Source organism: Leptinotarsa decemlineata, unplaced genomic scaffold, assembly GCF_025532065.1.
Source record: "Leptinotarsa decemlineata unplaced genomic scaffold, Ldec_3_MD MMD2_tig00026354_RagTag_RagTag, whole genome shotgun sequence".
Lineage (NCBI taxonomy): Eukaryota > Metazoa > Arthropoda > Insecta > Coleoptera > Chrysomelidae > Leptinotarsa > Leptinotarsa decemlineata.
In genome coordinates, this window is record NW_027412702.1 from 19,084,717 (window position 1) to 19,098,160 (window position 13,444).

General features: G+C 36.5%; 1 protein-coding gene across 4 annotated transcripts in view; it reads right to left on the minus strand.

The window, feature by feature from the left end:
- LOC111503281 (uncharacterized) overlaps positions 1–13,444 on the minus strand; it is a 66,538-nt gene that overhangs the window by 16,015 nt on the left and 37,079 nt on the right. For 3 of the 4 annotated variants that reach the window (XM_074184371.1, XM_074184370.1, XM_074184369.1), the window contains exons 2-3: positions 8,494–9,109; positions 6,967–7,353 (exon numbers count right to left, since the gene is read on the minus strand). In XM_074184371.1, the coding sequence (XP_074040472.1) occupies positions 6,967–7,353; positions 8,494–9,105 (999 nt within the window). In that variant the 5' untranslated portion in view covers positions 9,106–9,109. The remainder of the gene's footprint in view (positions 1–6,966; positions 7,354–8,493; positions 9,110–13,444) is intronic. The other variant, XM_074184372.1, reaches the window with a different exon arrangement.

The following is a 13,444-nucleotide window of genomic DNA, read 5'->3' on the forward strand; positions in this document are numbered from 1 at the left end:
TATCAACACTGTTGCCGAATTTATTCACATCGCAAACTAGTTGGAAAACTGACATATTTTTGTGACTCTAGGCCTACATTAATTTAGATCAATGATACAGATATATAAGTATAATTAGATTTCCTCTTAGATACATTGAAATACATCCTTCAATTATTTCCACACCCCAGTACTTACAGTAGTTTTAATTCATTTCTAGCGATATATACAGTTCTCACATTTTTGGTTCCATCACCTAGGAGTTGTAGACTAGAGAAAAAACTAGACAATCTACGAGAAAAACTTCTGACACATTTTAAATTTTCAAATGGACTTATATGCAAACAAATCGATTGTGTTTCATCATTTTGAAATATTGTGGAAAATTTATCTCATATGAAAAAGGGCCGAACTTGATGAAAAAAATTATCCATCAAATACTTAGAAGGTTTTGCCAGTTCTATAATTGACACATGATGCACTGTTGGGAACCTTTGGTGTAGTAATGAAGATGATCACTTGGTGATCGAAACACGTGTCGAAGTGTTAAAAATAACGATTTGGTATTGGGAAAAAACTCTAGTAATATTCTATAATTGACATACCTAATTATAACTTTTATTATAGTAGACGGTATTCTATTATATCCATAAAAAAATCGGGTGTTATAAACTGATCTCAACAATTTTTGATTCATTCTATGGATCTTCTCCAGCCATAGAATTTTCTGTTCTTCGCTATGGAATATGAACTGTGTGTTCTTTGAAACGAATTTCGATGGCTCGCTTGGTCTGACCGATATATCATTCGAAAATGCAAAGTCGAGGATATTTGAAATGGACTGTGAGGAATGTGACAGAAACATATCGGTCAGACCAGGCGACTCATTTAAAATTGTTTCAAAGAACACGCAACAACACTCGACTTTTAAGGCCAGAAAAATCTAGCGTCATTCGGAAAACAGCCATAGAATAAATTGAAACTATCTGAAATCGTTGATATCGTTATATGACACTGGATTTCTGGATGTTTTGATGCTTTAAAAAATATGAAAACAGCAAAAAGTGCCATGAGAACAGTTACAAAGGTGCCATGAATATTTCTTGAAAAAATATCAATGAACGGAGGCAAAATATAGCTTTTCCCAAAAATCCAAATGCAAGAAGACGAAATGAATCAAAGTAACAGTTTGAGACAAGAGGTTTAACAGAGATTTGGTTCTTAAAGGTACTTCATTGAATAGTGGTAAACAGTTCTTCAAATAGTGTTTGACATATTGACTTTCATATAAGTAATTGTTTTTGGTAGATTCATCTTTTGAATTAGTCTTTTTGAATAATTGATAGATATCAAACTAAGATAAAGGATTGAGTCATAAATAAAGAAAGTAAATATCAGATCTAGTTATGTATACTGATATAAAACATTCAGAGCCGTGTATTTTTTCCATGAAACTCTGATAGATTAACAAAACAAAATCGATTTGCCACATTTTAATATACGGATTTGTCAACTATTTCTGTCGTATTGGTTCCAGTTACTTTGAATGATACGCAAACAGAGGTATGATGAAATAGGTAGACATTTTCAGTTACGAAACATACAGCTAAGGAAAAATTTAGTGCTGGGTTCCAGGGACACTAATCAATAAAAATGACAAAGTCACCGTCTGCATTGAAGTCATTGTAAACGAAAAATTGTAGATAAATATCGCTTGATTACTGCCCCTGGATGAACAAAATAACCAAAGGCGTAAATGTTTTTATTATGGAAGTAAGAGTTCTTACAAAATCTTGTGTGATCACATTACATGCTCCGCACTAGGTACTTCTTATCGCTATTACTTGGCCTCAATTCGACTGAGTACACAATGATATCACCCAGGGCATGAATTGAAGTGGTTTTTCGGTGTAGATACTTTCTCGTCCAACTGATAAAATCGGTTCATTCGGAAATATATTGAAATTGTATCGTTCTGAATGTTCCCTTCGAATAGCGGATTCCTTAAAATTGATGTGACGCAAGCATCATCAAACAATATTTGTGTAAATAAAACTGATTCGCTTTTGTCACGTAGGCTAGTGCTCTGAAAATTTTATTCAGGGTAAACAGACAATAACTTTATATGGTGGACTATTTTTAGTAAAGTAAGCTGGAAAATTACGTTATTATTTTAAGGGTTTGACAAATTTATTTGATTTTTCAAATGCTTTGCGATCTACTGCAATTACGTATAGAGTGACTGTCCAGAAAGTGGAAAAAATACAAACAGAAACTCGAAACAAAATATATGCTTTTGCTGGAAACCTAATTTGCATGGAAATGACGCTAGTGACTTTTCGAATAACATAATTTTTCAAATTTGAATCACTTTCGAAAGAGTATGTTGAAAATTCATTATTTAGAATGAGACACTCTATATATTTTACTGAAGATTTATATTTCGCATGTGTACAATGTTTGTATTACCTTAGGCTGTCTGTTCAAAAAGTAAAGTGATTTCTCAAAAAATATTCATTCATTCATCAATTTCTATTTTATCCCCTCCACGCCGTCCTTTCATGGGTCTCTCTAATCATGGAAACAGAAGAAAGTCACAGGGGACAAATCTGGTTGATACAGTGGTGAGGTATGATTACGGTGTTGTTTTTGGCCATTATCGTGATACAAAAGGCATGAATTGTTTTTTCACGACACCAGACGTTTTCTTTGTATTGCTTCTTGTAAGCGGCGTGAGCATGTCTGGGACTTGCCCAATAGGAGGACATGATTGAGAAAAATGCTTGTTTTGTATGCTATTTCTTGGATTGTCTCAAAGAAGGAAAGCTATTGTCGAAGCAAGGTGAAGCAACCCTCGAAAAATAATTCATTTTTTCAACCGTTCCACACCTATCGTTCAGTTGTCAATTTTTCATAATTATTGTGAAGAATAAAGAACACTAAGGGAAGGCAATGCTTTATCTCAAACTGATAGTGATATAAAAATGAATTAACGTACAATGTAGGGGGGATGAATCAAGCTTTTATACAGAATGGTCAAATAAAAGTCCGCGATAGCATATATCTACCTCTTATGTGGTAGCCACTGCAAAATACTGATCCAATTGAATTGGATGCTTTTTTACAATACACATTTTAGAATATCTATCAAATTCTTATGAAAATGTATACAGTAATCGTTTTAATTATTTATTGAATATAGATAAACTTTGTCTTTTACACCAAGTAATTTGGACGAATCGTTTAAAAGTTATCACGATAAGATTAACTTGACGCAACGCAGTAAGCCATTAAGCGTCGCGTCTTCTGTAAGACGACGGGGGACGATGCGCGGGGGCAGAGGGGCGGTCTAAGCAATGAAGCGATATCGCCGAGAACGCGACTCATACGTATTAACGTACAACCGAAGCTACGGAACCTAAAATCTTGAATTATGCAGGTAGGTTCTTTGTATAATGTAAATAAGCAACAAGAAAGGGAATCAGGAATTGTATTGAATTTCGTCAGTTTTGAAGTTGGAAACCTGAAACTTTGGGTTATAAAAAAATATTGTATCTATTAGTTCGAAATGATCTATCACGAAACTTTGTGTGACAAATCAAATTCTACGCTGGCGACTAGTCCATAATAACTGGTTTCCACCCTACAATGAATATTATTCATTTATTGCATATTATATATTTCAGTTGCGTAAAATATGTGTTCGTGTACAAAGGTTTGTTACTAGTAAAAGGTAAATAGTTGATATCAGAATCATTTTCAGTAATTTGGAGGGATAACTATCTTCGGTCAATTCATTTTTCATAATGTATTGGTACCTATTCGAGAAAATTTTATAATTTGTGCTTCCTGAGCCACGTTTGATTCATTTCAATAACATCCTGGATATTTCATTGCTATTTGTCAACCAGAAAGGACTTGAATTCCTTGGGCTTGGGCCACACAACCTCAACCAGGAATTCAAATTCATGAAATTATTCGTATGCCGAACTGGAATGTTTACTATTGATACTGTCCTAAAAAACCCTCAATTGAAACTATGAATATCGGTACTACAGTTTCGTGAGGAATATTTTAGTAAATTTTCTACTCTTCAACGTTTCTACTAGATTTAATTTCAAACGCTTGGACAAATTATAGTGTTTGCGAATTAATCGATAATTATAAACTATATGAAAGTAGAATTAAATAACTAGTGTTACTTATTTTTTTCCCATACAGATCATCTTTTTAGTACGTTGAGAACTGCAGGCCACTAAATTTCTGTCTTCCTTTAAGACTTAGTCTAACGTAGCTTTCTCTTTTCGTTTATACGTGGATAATATTATATAAATGCTGCCACTGCTAATGCTAATTATAAATCTCCATCTATACTGCATGAGCTAGATTGAAAAGCAATAACAAGTTAACATTAATTGCCAAAAGTTTATTGCATACAGCAATAAAAAGGAAAAATCGACAACAACAGTTGCTTAATATTGTCTCAGTGCAAACGAAGCTCAAAAACAATCAGAAGAATTTATTCTCTAGAAATTCTTGAAGATACCAAGTCAAGTACCAGAAAAATATCGCAGACAGCAATATTTGGATGCACATAAGTGAAAACACAAGACTCATCAATTATTTTTTCTGTTAATAAAGGAGCACATGACAAATGTTGCGGCAATTGGTCGTTTACATAGAAATTTCAAAATATACCAGATGTTCGCCACTAATAGGAAAAATAATATTACCCTTTACCTTTGTTGTTTTCTTCCTAAATGTAATATTGAAAGTTGCACTATCAATCCTATCATTTTCTAAAAAATTTCGCAATAATTTACATCAATACATATATACGTGTTAGTTGGTCACAATATTCAGAAATATTCAAAAACTTTGTGCCCGAAGAAAACAGGGAATAAAACATCTAAGACCTATTATTGGCAAGGAGAAGTATTTTCAGCTGATGAGATCAATCTCCTTGATTATTTCGAAAGCCTGTAAATAAATGAACTCGATCAGGATACTTTCATCGATAAGCATTGGGTATTTTCATTATCGTTCAAACTATCCTTGCCAAACTCCTTCAATTTTGAATAGAGTTGGTGTCAAATGTAAGATTAAAAGATTAGAAATTTCCACACTTAATTCAAAAGTCACGTCTTATTACGTTGCAGATCTCTTTAACCTTCCTCGTCTACACGTTGCTGTGTTCTTGGATTTCCTTTTCAGACAATGTTGCTGGGGTTATGAAAAAATCCATAGTTGAAACTAAGAATCATAAATGTTGCGAAAATCTAGGAAAGTACTTACGGTTGTAGCTACCCACAAGAGTAAAAAAGGCCATTAAGCCCGTTCTGTATTCAGAAATTAGTTTAAATAAAGATAATAGGTACATGTGTATTGTTCTTGACCTATTTTTCTCCATATTTGTTCAATTTTTTTCAGCCAATTGACAAAATTGGATTCTGGAAACTACATTCGGAAAGATCGAAATGGGTATTTTCGTATCATAGGAGAGTACATTGTCTTTCTACACATGAATAGTCCATGATTATAAATTTGAAAAACGAGTGGTATTACTCTGTTGAACCTCAGATGACCTTATTACACTACGACCTTGAGAAATAGCAATCTTCTACTTTTTTATTTGAAGATATAGAAGCCTAGCAGCTGTGAAGAAAATGTTCAACATCGAAAAAATATTTTTTTAAACTCTGTGGTATGTTTTCTTGTATGTCTGTTCGTCTATATGTCTGTTGAATGCAATGGTAAACTCAACTCGAGAAAGAAAAGACATAGCGATTTATAACTTTCACCGTTCATTGAGGCCACAATCTACTTCAGAAGTTAAGATTTTGTCAAAAAACAAAGCTATTTTTCCATGACACTTTTTTTGAAAAACTTGAAAATTTTCGATCAAATATCTCCAAAACGAGGGATATTAAAAAAATTCAAAATGATGAGGCATATATCAATGTGCCCTATGAAAAAAAAAGTTACATCGCAAAAGTTGATCATTGGAATTATAAAGTTATCGAGAGACCATTTTCATATCAGTCAAAGAATTCTCCAAAAAATATTGCTACGTTATAAAAAACACGTGAAACTTCTCGTGGCTTATTATTTTCAATTTTACCTCGCAACACGAATTTCCATTTGGTGACAAACCTGGCAAATTTCAAAATCCAAACTACCTCGACCACATCGCTACGAACACGTAATGATGCTAGTACAAAAAATTTAAAAAAACATCGATTGACAAATTTTCAAGCAATTACGGGAAACCGAAAAATTGTTAAATGATACTTTTGAATCTGTCAGTAGAAACTTTTTAAATTTCCCTGTGTCAAATTGAAACCGTTTGCAAACATTTGTTTTCATTTCTATAATTCCCAGAAGAATGTCAGTGTTCGCATAATTTTTTCTTCTAAACAATTTCAATGATTTCAATCTCCTCCTTAGTGTTCACATATACATCCATGTAATTTTTGAAGACCTTTGAGCATCTTCGATCGATTGACAAATTTCGAAAATGTAAATTGACAGATTTAAAGAATGTCAATAACAGATCTGAAAAGGGTCAAATCACAAATTTGAAAAAAGTATCTCTTACTGATTTGAAAAGTTGAAAAAGTGGCAATTGACAGATTTGAAAAGTGTCAATTGACAGATCTTCATAAGTATGTTAAAGAATGTTTTTGAGTTGTTGGCCATGGTCTACAGGTTCTGAAAGTGTCAATTCACAGATGAAATTCTAAATTAACAGATTTGAAAGGTATCAGTCGACAGATTTGCAAAGTGTCAAACCACATATTTGAAAAATTCGATTGACAGATTTGAAAAGTGTCAATTGACAAAATTCAAAAGTGTCAATCGACAGTTTTGAGGTTTGAAAACTGTCAGTTGGGGGGACTTTTCAAATGTTTCTGCATCAGCACCACTACGCCCTCGTGCGTCGCCGCACCAAAGGACAAAACCAATTCCACCAAAATTCAAACTTACCGCCTGTGGTTTTTTAGGAGACCTAATCGGCGGCCGGTGCACCCCATTTATTTTGTTGTACAAACCGCACGCGTTACAGAGATAATGACCGGTACCGTCCCTACGCCAAAGGGGGGTGACACTAGCGCCGCAATTTACGCACTCTTTCACTTGTACCTCTTGACTGGCCCGGTGCCCGTCGTCCAAGCCGCCGCCACTGGACCAGGCCGTGTTCACGTACGCCCCCCCATACGCCTGGGTGCTGTCCGCTGGGTGCAGGACGTTGGGGTTATTCTGGTAGAACTGGTGGTAGGTGGCGCTGCTCGTGGAGGGAAATGTGGAGTAGACGGTTTCGCTGGACGGGTTGAGGAGGCTGACTTGGGTTTGCGTGGACGGTTCGTAGTCGCCCTGAGAATAAGAGAGGGTTGTTAGAAGCAATGAATCATAAACGACCATTAGCTATTAGTTGGCACTACTGAAATCCTAGAAGTTATACATTAGAATCAGCAGCAATACGGAGTTTGATGCCGCAATTAGTTGACGTATCATTGATGTAGCAAAATAATTTCGAGTATTGTCCCTTCTGTGTTTTGGTTGGTTTCCGGGTTTTGCCGTGATCTTCTTTGGTTATTATCTTCAAACGTTCCAACTACAACTGTGGCAGTCATCTTCAGTGGAGTGGTCGAAGGACTCTTCTTGACGTATCAACTGAAACTGTGCTGATTTTTCGCACACTTTTCATAATCGCGGTTTCGCGCCTACTTTGTTTTGGCGCTTTATATTGCTGTGTGCCACATCTTTTGTAGATATGTTCTCTCTTCTTTTCTGTTAAAGTTTTCTTGGTGTTTGTGTATATCTATGACTTCTATTTTATTCTTTTCTTGTTGAATAATGATTCGAAGTTGCTAGCCTCTTGGGATCTTGTGTTTCCCGTCGAACACTGAATGTTAGATTTCTAAAGAAGGATAAAATTAACACCGTCTGCAAACCAACAAAGAAGATTTTGGAGTATCTGAGATTAGCAGAAGACAGCGTAGATCCACTAAAATCAGCGGGAGTTCATAGGATTCCATGAACGAAGTTGCTGATTGGGACAGACCATGAAGTCTGCAATAGCTGAACATGCAGGGTCTGACGGGAAACACAAGATCCTGTTCGAAAATACCAAGAGGCTAGCAACGTCGAAATATTATTCAACAAGAATGTATCTAGAAGCCATAGAAATACACAAACACCAAGAGAACTTCAATAGAAAGGGAAGTGAAACACATGTTGCAGTTTTGTGAACTGTTCAATGGAAATTTCACAATGATGTGTTTGAATACGCTGTGGACTTTCATCAAGTATATGCACCACGATACCGTTGACCCCAAACTATAGAGGGTCGCTTGTGGGGACCTCTTCTGTTTCTGCATCAACCTAATTCTTTGTTTCAGTAAGGGCTTAGCGTAACCAACTCACTGTCGATATGGGCCTTCACAGCTCACCTATTAGCATTGCGAACTTTGTAATAATCCTGACATATCAGTACAATAAAATAGCACTTACTTGATACCTAGAAGACCCCAAATTGGGATCGTTCCTATACAAAACCGGTGGAGAACTATCCACGGCTCCTCTCTCAGTGTACAGGGTCTGGTACTGATGCTGTTCCATATACTGCGAAGCATCGGTGTATCCGTTATTGTACTGAGCAGTCTGCAAGTTAGTGTAGTCTCCTTGATGTTCCAAGTCACTAGAGATAGTAACTGATGTCATGCTGTTATCTATTGAGTATAACTCTGAGGAGTAGGTGCCAGAAGCTGTGTAAGTATCCGGTACCTCGACCGAATAAGTCTTTATGTCTCGTTGGGTGATAATCTCTTGGTATGATCCCGATTCTGGAGACTCAATTTTGTGCGTCACAGGACTTTGTTCTTGTGGAGTTGACGTAGAGGTGTTAACTATTTCTTCGCCTGCTGCCTCTGGAGGCTGTTCGTCGTAATTTTCAACTATTGTTCCAGCAGTTGTGATGAAATTTCGTTTGATGACGGTGGATGATGGTGGAGGTCGTTGTTGAGGTTGTTGCTGCGGTTGTTGTGGTTGCTGCTGGTTTTTGTCTTCATCTGAGTCAGCTTTTGGTTTGACGTCTTTGACTTCTTGTTCTTCGGCCGGATCCATTTTACTGTGAAATATTTTTTAATGAAATAAATAGTATGAGGGCACATTATTAGGTGTATTTTGACATTTTGATCATAACAGACTGAACGATCGATTTTCTTTTGCTATTGTCCAACCCGTGTTAGGAATCACACGTTGAAATGTGAGACCTCGCACAAGTTTCGACTTTTGAAGGTTGTCGTTTGTAGGGGTGCGACAGTGCGACAGCTGGTTGACGGTAAAAGATGTTTAAAACATATTTTTTCATATCGTCTCGAAGGTTTGCCAAGACCATAACATCCAAAGGGGAAGACAAGCCTTCATGGAAGGTTGTTCCACTGGTCTGAAAATTCCAGTTGGAAAAGGTCGTTATCTGATAATCACTCACATAGAGAGCAATGAGGGATTCGTGAAAGATGGATTGATGCTGTTTGAATCGAAGAAAAATGGTGATTATCATCAAGGAATGGATGGCAGAATATTCGAAGAAGGGTACAACAACAAACTTGTGAAAGTTCTGCAGGGATACGTAGTATTAATGGATAAAGCAATTCATTACAGTAGACGAGTCGTGCTGGAGGAAGGCAAATATTACTGAGTGGTTATAAATAAAAGCTATTCCTTCCAAATCAACCATGTTGAAAGCGGAGCTCCTCAACTTGGCTAAACGTCATGAGTCAAAATTGGTTTGGACTCAAGTTAAAGGAATAATCACAAGGAATAACAAGACCTTCAAACTGTGTGAAGTAAAGAAATGCCTGTACAATGCTCTGGAAACAATCGACCAAGAAGCTTGGAAAAATGTATACACAAAACAATCAGCATCAAAGCATATATGTGGGATCTGGATGATCGCATAGAGTCATTATCACAAAAAATAGTTCCAGTTCTCATCAATCCCAATGAAACTGATTCATCCAGTAAAGAATCTTTTAAAGAATCCCTGTAGACTTTTTTCAGATTACAAATTATCGCAATATCTTTTTCGATGTAAGTATTACCAATAAATCTATGAAATTGTTTCTGAATCAGCCATAAAATCCAGTTGAAAATATGAATCTTCATTTCCAAACTAGATTGAGGCTTCGGCATCAAGTCACAAAACCCAAAAGTGTATCTCTCAGTACAGTCACACTTTTCTACTTCTTGAAAATGGGTTCAAAGTCGAAACCGAAACGACAAACAATGTAAAATTTTGAGCTCGAAATTCAGATCTTCAAATCTCTAACCACGAAAACCTATTCTATTTGTATACTTATCTGGTGACATTTCAAAGACTTTATCCGTCTTTATTATTAAACATACCGTCTATTTGATATTATCAGTGTTAATAATAATAATATCACATTGATTTACATCAAAAAACGAATTATAACTCAAATTATATTTTTTTCATTTGAATAGGTTGGATAAAGAAAATGGATAGTCTTATAAACGTCACCAGATAATACATATTTATTTTTATACGCAAAATCTTATAAATTCCAGTTACTGACCAATTAGATTTTTTTCTTTCTTGAAATTCTCTCACTCTCAGAAAATACCGAATGTACTATAACATCTTCATCTATCTGTTTCATAACAGAATGTTGATCTAGTTTGCAATTATTTTCTGATCATAACTCAATCTTTTCAAATAATGACACACAGTTGAATCCATTTTCACCAAAAACCGTACCTCTATGAGTCAAAATGAATCGGAAGGTACGATGAAAGTATATTTGAACAACATATCCGTTTCCCGTGCGCGTGAGTAGGAGATTTGAGCCGGTTCTAAGCCTCCCCCCACCACTATGACGTATTAATTGCTTTTTTATTGGTTGTTGTTTGGTGAAGTCAAGGTGATGTGACCTTGAAGGGTGTGGTGTATGGATTGTTCAGAAATTTTTTCCCGGTTCTAATCCTCCCCCCACCAATATGACGTGTTATTTGCTTTTTTTGTTGTGCAGTGAAGTCAAGGCGTTGTGACCTTGAAGTGTCTGGTGCATGGATCGTTCAGATTTTTTTTTTCATATGAGATTTTGTGTGTGTATGTGTGTGTGTGTGTGTTAGAGAATGCACGGTACAGGGTTTCATCATGTGCTTGTTTGTCTATGTACAAACATACGTCTGCTTACTTCGAAGATCCTCCAAGTAATGAATGCTCCATCGGTGTGAGGGCACCAAGTTAGTAGTGGAGTGACGTCACAGCAATAACCGTTCAACGGCTAGAGAGCGACATGTTCACTCCACGACGTGTGGCAGAGTAATGCGTATTCATCGGTCTGCTCTCACCTCCCTCGATGTAGTGAAGGATGTGACGTAACGCCCCAGACTCGCCATCAATGGTGACACGCAGGCGGGCGAGGACTGTGCTAACGTCTGTCTTCTCCGAGAGCGCAACGACAATTGCTTGTTCGGCTATCGCTCTCGAAGCAGTGAATGATGTGACGTAACGCATCACCCTACCCTCGCTATTGATGGTGACACGCAGGCGGGCGAGGACTGTGCAAACGTCTGCCCTCTCCGAGAGCGCAACGATCACTGCTTGCTCGTGCCGGCAACTCGCATCAAATTGGAGATGGGCTTGGCTGTGACGTCAGGCATTTCTAGCGGATGCATCGATGTGTCCTTACCTACCCTCACTCTCTACGGTGATGCGCAGGCGACGTGGATTATGGTATTTAAGAAGCGGGCGAGTGTTGGTTATGTCAGTTTCCATCGAGTGAGTTAGTGAGAACATATCATAGAAAATGTATTCTTGTGAATGTGGTAAATCTTTTACCCGTAGTGACAACCTTCGTCGTCATCAGCTCCAGAGTTGCCAAGGAGGGCCATCAGTGAAACGAGTGAGATTAGATGACGCTGCAGCACCTATGTACACATGTAATTGTTGTAATGTGATGATTCCATTGACTCAAGTGAATTCTCACAATAGAACTCTACAACATAAGAATAATACATGTGTTCAATTCAGTGATGGTGTTCAAATTATAAAGAGCGCCTTCAAACGTCGGATTGCGACATACAGGGTGCAGAGTTCCATTGTTTCCACCGATTACATGTTATTCTTTAATGAAATCAGGCAGAAAGTTATAGAATTATTGGAATCGGCCATCAGGGTTCACAAAATCATCAAAGTGAATATGGAAGTATTTGGGAGTTATATTCTACAAACACAAGACCTGAAGGAAACCAAATCATTTAATTCACAGAATAGAACAGTTGATCAATCTACTGATTTGAATTCCTTATTTGATGGATTTCGAAATGGGATTATCGCTCAAACTACAGAATTCCAGGAACGTGATTCAGGTAAACATTTCTACCAAGTTTTAATTGGATGGATTAGTAATATTGTTCTGTATTTAAGGTTGGACTTGTGAAAAAATCATGTTTCTGGAGTTGAACATTAATAAATACAGCCCGCTCAGTGGATGTTCATATGTGAAGCTGCCTGAATGTATTGAGCGTAGGAAGGCCGTGGTTAATGTCCGTAATGAAGATCAGCATTGTTTTGCATGGGCTATCACTTCAGCACTACATCCTGCAATCGATAGAACATCAGAAGTTTCATCGTATCCACATTTCAGTACAGTCATAGATGTAACAGGTATGAATTTTCCAGTAAAGTTGAAAGATATTGTGAAATTTGAAGACAAGAATGATATTTCAGTTAATGTGTACGGTTTAGAAAGTAAATTCGAGAAGGGTAAAATAATGTATGAAATAATTGGACCATTACGTTACTCTCAGAGAAGACTTAGAAGACATGTCAATTTGTTACTTATCACAGATGATTTCGGTAATAATCATTATTGTTGGATCAAAGATCTTTCAAGATTAGTTTCAAGCCAATTATCGGCTCATGAACATAAGAAATATTTTTGTGATGGCTGTTTATTATATTTTTCTAATGAACAATTACTATTACGTCATAAGATAAATGATTGTAATCACTTGAGTACTACAACACCATCAACCAATTTCAAAGTCAATAAATATGGGAAAACGGTACCTGAAAATATACTAACTTTTGAAAACTTTGAGAAACAAATGAAGGTACCATTTGTAGTGTATGCAGATTTTGAATCAGTACTGAAGCCTATTCAAACCACTAAACCAAATCCTGAATACTCGTATTCGATCAAGACATTCAAACATGAGCCTTATTCATTTGCTTATTTGATTAAATGTTCATACAATGATGATTTATCAAAATTTGTTTCGTATAGGGGTGTGGATGCAGCCCAGAAATTCGTTAGCAAAATCGAAGATGATTTGAAAAATATTTATGAAAATCATCTCAGGTTTCCTATTCCTATGGATGTACAAACTCCTGAGGAAGAGGAACAGTTTGCTTCTGCCACAAATTGTGGCA